The sequence below is a fragment of the Sinocyclocheilus anshuiensis genome, unplaced genomic scaffold, assembly GCF_001515605.1.
Source record: "Sinocyclocheilus anshuiensis isolate Anshui unplaced genomic scaffold, SAMN03320099.WGS_v1.1 scaffold356, whole genome shotgun sequence".
Taxonomy (NCBI): Eukaryota; Metazoa; Chordata; class Actinopteri; order Cypriniformes; family Cyprinidae; genus Sinocyclocheilus; species Sinocyclocheilus anshuiensis.
Window position 1 is genome coordinate 123,893 of NW_015554097.1, and position 8,899 is coordinate 132,791.

General features: G+C 36.5%; 1 protein-coding gene across 3 annotated transcripts in view; it reads right to left on the reverse strand.

The window, feature by feature from the left end:
- Positions 1-8,899, reverse strand: part of LOC107669516 (EGF-like repeat and discoidin I-like domain-containing protein 3) — a 207,606-nt gene that overhangs the window by 71,230 nt on the left and 127,477 nt on the right. For all 3 annotated transcript variants that reach the window (XM_016461787.1, XM_016461786.1, XM_016461785.1), the window contains one exon: positions 6,568-6,681. In XM_016461787.1, the coding sequence (XP_016317273.1) occupies positions 6,568-6,681 (114 nt within the window). The remainder of the gene's footprint in view (positions 1-6,567; positions 6,682-8,899) is intronic.

Here is an 8,899-nt window from a genome sequence, read left to right on the forward strand (position 1 = left end):
TCTCCGCGAGTGTCACACGTGCTTCAGTGTGTATGTAGTAAATTAAACCTCGCTTCTGCGCCATTCATTAACAGAGACAGGCAGAACATGCAGGATTCATATTTAAATCGACTTTTGTGGCTTAATATTTACAGATACTAGTCCATATCGTGATTTGATTTAAGTGCAATGACCTACTTTTGATTAATTAATTCAAAATTTGACAAATTTCATGACATTCCACGTTAAACTGAATTCTGTTTTTATGACTGGATAAAGACTACACTGCGTGATTTTCCTGCTTATCATGCGGCCACTTGCCTGATTTGAACATAAAATATCTTACATACCACCATGGTGAACGAGCCAGTGTAATGCAAATATATCTGAAAGGTCTTGCGAGAATATCGTCACATTCTCGCGAGACACATCGGATCTTGCGAGATCTTGTGCCACGAGATCTTGTCACACCCCTAATATATATATATATATATATATATATAATTATACTATAATTATACTATTTATAGAGTATTAAGTCATCAGCACATCTCCATATACTTCCCATACTGTCAGTTTCAAATTTTCCAAAAAAAAACAAAACTTCATGTCCCCAATCTGATCAAAACTGTTGTAAAAACCAAACAATAAGCTGATGAAATGAGCATGATGACATCTTGTGTCCACCACCTACTACTTGATCTGAATGCACAACATCACCACAGAATACCAACACGCGCCCTCATTTTCCACTCCATTTCTGTGTAATTTAACAATGTTGCTGGGGTTGTAACCCCACAAATGCATCTATTAATATTTTTCAGGATCTATCTCCTCCCGCATAGCTAATACTTTCCCCGTGTTGGACTGATTTTATGGAAATGCACACATGACACTGTGTTGATAAACATCTTCAATTCTATTTGGGCTTTGACATTTCCAGAGCCTTTTCTTTACCATGGGTGCTCAATACTAATATTTACCCAGGCCTGGCACTCCATAGCTCCCGATTGATTCATCTCAATTGCCTGGTGCTCTTTGAAGGAGTCAGAAGTTTCTGTTTTGCCTCTTCCTTTTTTATCCCTCAATCACACAGACAGTTTTGTGAGGAATCAAAGAACAGGCACATCACAAGAGTAAACTTATGACACCTACAGTCACAACAGATTTCTGTTCGCTGAGATTCCATGGATTCAGAGTTCAATTATGTCAAAAAAACAACAAAAAAACAACTCAAACTTAGCCTTTCTCCTTTTCTCTTTCTCTCTTGCCATGTCTTTTTTTATACCGTACCGATTTTCTTATTTTCACAATTTTAACATTAAAGAGATATGCTTCACATACGCCATACTTTTATCATTGTGGATCTGTTGTTTCTCTGTGGGGTATTAATTTAAGCCCAGTGGAGACTGCAAGCACAACGTTATAGGACTGGACTAATATATACAGTAAGTGATTCCTCTGAGAAACAGCTCATATATTTTATATTATTTTATCCGCTTAATGGTTAAAAATCTGGTTACTTAGCTGAATCTATCTATCCATCTATATGTGAAACCATCCATCCATACTTAAATTCAAAGAACAATTTTAAATCTTGTTTGCAATTCAAATTTAAAAGGCATTTTCAATTAAATTCTAAAGGGCTGCTTCAGGTGTGAAGGAGAAGATTTTCGGTGAATAATGACATAAAATGTAATTTGTGAATCATACAGTATGGACTATTTTTATGACACTTTATGACATGGATTTAAAGCTTCAAAGTTACTATCACTATTCTTTCATCTTTTGTCCATCTCCTTTGGTGTTCCATGGATGAAAAGAAAAATACTGGAAAAAACACAGACCCACTGGATTAGTCCTATTAAGACTGATACACAACATTTAGTTTGGCTTACATGTTGTGAAGCATAAGAACTGGCAGCAGCGATATTCTGTCTATCAGTGTATGAGCATCAGTGGATCTCTCTTTTTCAGATTTTCTCTCTGGTGGCGTTGTGACTTGCGATGACACAAGACTCTGCGTGTGATCTACCATCTTGAATGAATTGCCTGCTAGCCGCCCACCACAACAGCAGCAGCATGCAGCTCTTCTATACTGACCTTCCAGCATACATCAGCAGCCCACCAGACAGTGGTCATCACTAATGCTACAGCCACAGCGGCGTGGCAGACAAATCCATTTCTCAGCAGGCCTACTTATATAATCCATATATTGAGTTGAATTCCATCTCAATCTTTGGCACCTGTGCTAATGAGGAAAAACTGGGAATTTAGCTCCTCCTTGTCAAGATTAAAGGGGATACAAGCTACAAGCAAAGCACCAGCAATCAGTTTTGATCATTCATGGTTTTGTTTAATACATGTAAAACAGGAGATGCATTTTAAGGTATGATTCTAAAAGGTTGAAGCAGAACCTCAAAAACTGAGCTTGTGAAACTAAAAATAAAGCTGAATCTTATTATAGAAGTACATGAATGGGCTTTTAGAAATGCACATTTATTATGTGATTTCAATTTGTAGGTAAAGGCTGCACTTCTGCCTGCAATACCCTGCTGTGCTTTCTGTTAAAGGAATAATGTTGGAATTTATTCCACCTTGCCAATTCCAATTTAGGATAATTTCTTTATTGAAAATACTGAATCCTTTGACAAAAAAAAAAGAGGTCTTCAGAATTTCATTTTAAATCTTTACATTTTTCTGCAAGAGGTAAAGCAAGAACACGAGTCTTCACAAGGATCCCTTAATATTTTGCTGTTTTTAAGATTTTATTTTATTTTATAAAATATTTCATTTAATAAGATTGGCTCCTTGCTGGACATTTGATATTTTTTTTTTCTCACAGTCCCTCTCAACACATACAAAGACACACAAGTGTTCCTGTCCCCATGTGCACGTGTTGAGTATTCAAAGACCTTTCTAACAACCTCTGCTAATCAGCCTACTAAATATACAATGGCATAAATAAATACATAGATGACCATAAAACAAATCCATCCTCTCTTTCAAGTACACATTTTACTCTACAAATTTGTCATAGGTTGTCCTGGGATCACTACATTAGTCCACTCATTAAATCTGTGGAAATAGGAACCCATCCATAAACATTTTGTCTCGGGCCCCATGTATTTTAGCGATGGCCCTGTCTCCATGCATTCACTGGCACTCTATACTGACTAATGGTTGGACAGAGAATAAATGGAATAAATAAGCTGCCAAATATTGATTTCAAAACTCTGATGAGAATGATGGATGTTCTCTCAAGAGATGGATTATCTGACTGCGCCGTTGTCAACAAGAAACTTTTATTCATGCCACTGACAACAGTTTTTTTTGTCTATTTCCATTGATAACTCTTTTCCTATTTCCCATGACACACTAACAATAATAATTTCCAATAATTCTTTAATTTACCCCAAAGTCGTCAAAATGAAATAAAAAGTAAAATAAAGAAGTTCGTTTTTTGTAAATTTCCTAAATTCTTGAGCCAAATTTACCCAACCACTTTTACTAAGACATTGTTCTGACACACCATAACATTTTTTTTTTTTCCCTGAATAAAACGGTTTTACTTTTGAACACATTTGAATTGATGATTTGCCTTGTGAAACATGCTAAAAATGTAATTGTATCTGAATTAATTATTTGAAGTTGCATTGTGAATAAATTATAAATCAGAAGTCTTGGAAAGACTATTCTGAAAATGTAAGGTATTTTTTTATTGTACAAGGTATAATGGCAGCCAATTATCCAGAAATGAGGAATGATTGAATGAGTGAATTAATAGGCAAGGCAAGGCACATTTTATTTATAGAGCACAAGTTTAACACAACCATAGTTGATCCAAAGTGCTTTACAATAAAAATAACTGAATTTAAAGGGGTCATATGATGCTATTTTAAAGATCATTATTTTGTGTATTTGGTGTAACAGAATATGTTGACATGCTTTAGTGTTCAAAAAACACATTATTTTTAAAATACTGTACATTATTGTAGGTCCTCTATGCCCCGCCTCTCTCAAACATGTCGTTTTCAACAAAGCCCCCTCCTTTGACAAGCGCAGTCTGCTCTGATTGGCCAGCTGACCCAGTGCATTGTGACTGGCCGAACACCACAAGCACGCGTCGGAAATGTAACGTCCCTTTCCATAATCGCCAGCTTCAGCTTTCAAAGTAAATATCAAGACAGTTAATAATGTTGTTAGTTTTACCATCAGTTCAAGCCCAAAAGGGCAAGAGAGGGGGGGAGACAACGGAAAATAAAACAAGTATTAAACTGAAAATTCATAAAACACCAATTAAACTATTCAAAGTACATACACAGCATCACTCAAATGCTAAATAGTAAAAATAAGTATTTAAACTAGATTTAAAAGCATCCAATGATGGAGAAGCTCTGATGTTCAAAGGTAGACTGTTCCACAGCTTTGGGGCAACTACTGAGAAAGCTCGATCACCTTTTGTTTTACAACGTGAACGGGGGACAGATAAAAGTAACTGATCACTAGATCTTGGAGGCTGTATGTGGCGTAATGAGATCACAAATATAATCCGGACCAGAATTATGCAATACCTTGTATGCAAAAAGAATAGGATCTTAAAGTCGACTCTAAGTTTTATAGGGAGCCAGTGTAATAAGGCAGACCTAGAGGCTGTATATGGCCTAATGAGATCACATATATAATCCGGGGCAGAATTATGCAATGCCTTGCATGCAAAAAGAAGGATCTTAAAGTCGACTCTAAGTTTTATAGGGAGCCAGTGCAATGAGGCAAGGACAGGGGAGATATGATCCCTTTTCTTTGTTCCTGTTAACAGTCTGGCTGCTGCATTTTGAACTATTTGTAACTGAGACAGTGTAGATTGAGGCGAATGTACAGAGAGTTGCAGTAATCCAATCGAAAGGAAATTAGTGCATGAATTACAATATCAAGGTCTTTACTAGAAAGAAAGTGTTTTACTTTAGCCAACTGCATTTGTGCATTTGTGTAGTTGCCAACTGCAGTTGTACATGTTTATCAAATTGGAGAAGACGATCAAAATTGACTAAAAGATTTTTTGGATGATTGTGTAGGTTTTTACTTAAGAAAAATAACTGTGTTTTAATGGAGTTGTTAGTAGCAGCAGGGCCCTATATATATATATGGGGGGGGGACAAAAAACCCTTGCTGCAGACTTCAATTAATGCTTCAATAGCAATGAGCCAATAGCTGCTGTCTATGGCTACAGAGAGGAATGTAAATGCAGCGCTGTATAAAGATTGGCCTTTTGATTTGACTCTGACAGTTCATCAAGATGACTTATACAGTCTGAGATACTTGTAGCAGTATGGCATGATATTGATATGCTATGAGCTGCATGCTTTGTCATTTTAAATAATGAGAAAACCTGTCATTAGACAACTGCACATTTCATTGATATTCTGCTCATTCACAGCTATATGCACAAGAGACTTTGTTGTGCAAGAACATGTAGTCTGAATATGTGAGCAAAGATGATATACAAGTTCATTCAGAATTCATATGAAAAAATTCTCAACACACTTGCAGAATTTGATTTGTGATTTACTGTATGAGGTCTCCCGATCTAAAATGGCCTCCAAAAGTATTTGGACACTTAAGCCACGACTTTTATAGAAATTCCAGTGAATTTGGATAATTAAATTAAATTAAAAGAAAGAAAGAAAGAAAGAAAGAAATGACAATTAATGCGACTTGTGTGTCCAGAGAGAGAGAGAGAGAGAGAGAGAGAGAGAGAGAGAGAGGAACGAAAATTTGGCAAAAAAATAAAAATTTACTCACCCTCAGGCCAACCAAGATGTAGATGAGTTTGTTTCTTCATTGAAACAGATTTGGAGAAATTCATCATTACATCGCTTGCTTATCAATTGATCCTTTGCAGTGAATGGGTTGCTGTTAGAATGTGAATGTGGATTATTGCGATGTTTGTATCAGCTGTCTGAACTCTAATTTTGATGGCACCCATTGACTGCAGAGGATCCACTGATGAGGAATTAATGCTACATTTCTCCAAATCTACATCTTTGACGTCCTAAAGGGGAGTACATTTTCATTTTTGGGTGAACAATTCCTTTAATTGAAAAAGTGTTCTTCGGACTCTTCCCTCGTGAATGCATGAGGGTATCCTTACAGGTCCAATAAGGAAGTGGGTAAGCAATATTTTTGGAGTATGAACCATGATCGTCATGTTTCCAATGAACACTTAAACTTTTTATGGTTGTGAGGTCCCATGAAACACCTCGCCCCCTTTCATTATGTAACAGTATTCCCAATGAACATTCTGTCTTCTCTTTTTAATATTTACATTTTACTTCAAATAAACCTCTCTCTGAGGCCTGTCGCCATACCCACTGTGCCCGTCTCCGTTCACCCTGCCACAATGTGTCTTGTGGGTGTGGGTATAACTGTCTGTTCTCAGCAGTTCTTGCATGCTTCTCCATGGACCCGGTAAAACAGATGCTCTGAACTGTCACAAAATTCACTTAATACAAAGCCCACTGGATGGACTGAGGGAGAAGAAATGGGGCAGGGAAGGAAGCATCCATAAAAACAAGAACATGTACTTACTGTACTGGCAGGTTCTTCCCATATATTCCCCTGGGCATTCACAGGAATAGTTCGCAACCAGATCTGTGCAGATCCCCCCATTTCTACAGGGGCTTCTTTCGCATTCATTAATATCTGCAGAAAAAAAAAAGGGAAAAAGGGAATCGTTTATATCAGGCTTAAAGTAAATCAGGTTTATTGAGTTTGTACTCTTTGTTATTTTATATTTGTCTCATCTCACTGCTTAGAAAAACATTCCAGACAAAATGGCGACTATTGATGATAAAGCAATAACACCCCCTCGCTAGCAAGTCTTTGATTAATTAAACATTTATAAACTCAAATCGTTGTGTTGCATTTGAAACAGACAAAAGAGTAAAGAATGACAAAAATTAAAACTGAGGTAGAAATTGTAGGAATACACAAACACTTCTAATATTTACAAGACTCTTTTTTATTTTTATTTATTATTATTATTATTTTGCCTTTCGTAAGGAGGAGGAATGACAGGGGCAGTTTTGACAAGTCCATTTGACTCTTCCAGGTCTTTTCCAACAACAACAACATTATTATAATTTAAAAATAACTATTTTCTATTTGAATACATTTTAACATGTAATTAATTCCTGTGATGGCAAAGCAGAATCTTCAGGAGCCATTTCTCCAGTCTTCAGTGTCACATGATCCTTTAGAAATTATTCTAATATGCCAATTTTACCATGGGTGACTGGTAGTTCTGCAGGGACAATAAAGAGACGTGGATAGTGGGATTTGGAAATGACCCAAACCAGATTCAAACTTGTTTAGCCCACACATAGGTCCAGGACCCACACATCTTGTTTATTCTAAAATTACATTGATAAGGTATACTTAAAAAGGAACAGCAGCATTGAAACATCCTGAGGTTAGGATCAACAATGGTAAAATTAATTTCAATAACCATTTGTACCATTAACTTTGTGTTGAAGTGACTGTTTGTAGTTTAAAGTTAATGAAAATCCTGCCAGGAAAATCAATTTAAATGTAACTGGAAATTAAAAATTAATGTAAAACCCCACACAACTCCCCTGTTGAACACTGCTTTGTTGAGAGTACATCTTTTATTTTAATAAGACATGTTTACACTGACACATGATAAGCTAGACCTATGCATCAGCTCACATCATGAGCCCCTCAGAGTGTTTGAACAGTGAGCTGCAACCTGCTATTGAGAGAAACTGAAATCTATATAGGAAAAGCTGTTCTGTTTCAAAACATAGCAAGCTCACCGGTGATGGTTGGTCATCGCTTTAGCATCTACCGCAACACACACACAGGAGAAAGACATTGAAATTCAACCCTATCATCCTGAGGTTTCACCACAAATTAGCTTGATGAAAGGCACACCTCTGTCTTTATTCCTCTGTGGTTAGATTAACAGGATATAGACAGCCGCTTGCTGAGAAAGAGCAGTCACAATAATCCAGCCGTGTGGTCTAGGGAAGCCCTCAGCTCTCTAAGACTGAATGCCTGGAGACCAAATTCATGTAAGTCTGACCAAAGAAGAAAGTTAGAGTGTGTAACTTTTTTTGGATGTTAAAGTTAAATTATGTCATTATTTGCTCACCCTTATGTCATTCCAAACCTGTATGACTTGTTCGGTATTTTTATATTTTGAAAATGTCCTTTTGTTCAAAGAAAGTCAGTGAGGTTCAGTGTTGTTATTCTTTAAAATATCATGTTTTCTTCCCTTTTTTCAGCTTTTCAAATATGGTGACTCTTTAGCTCCTGAAGCCTCATAGCATAGTAATGTGTCCAACTGACATTGACAATATTAAATTTGAAAATTATTTTATTAAACTGCATGTACATACTGTCACACTGCAAGTGCACTACATTTCCCCTTAGACATATCTATAGATAATATTTGTATGTAAATTATAATTGTCTGTTTTCTGGACACTTCTAGTATCTATATTCTAATTGCTTTATGTTATCTTATTTTTGATATATCTTATATTTGACATATTTTCGCAAAACATATATAGGAAAGTACACATTTTTTTTATGTTGGCAGCAGAGGCGGACAAAGTACTCAACTCTGTTACTTGAGTGAAAGTACAGATACTGCTGGTCAAACATTACTCCATTACAAGTAAAAGTTGTAAAGACAGTTCCCTTTCAGTCGGTCACTCCCGACGTCACGTCGGCTGACCGACGAAATTGGGATCTCGCTTAGAGAGACCAATCCACTTCGAGTGTAAACTAAACGAGCCAATGCACATTGGCATGCGATTATTGCATCCAGCTGCTGCTGATCACAGCGTGAGTATAAGTAGGCAGCAGATGCAACGCATATTCAGCTTTTCGCTTC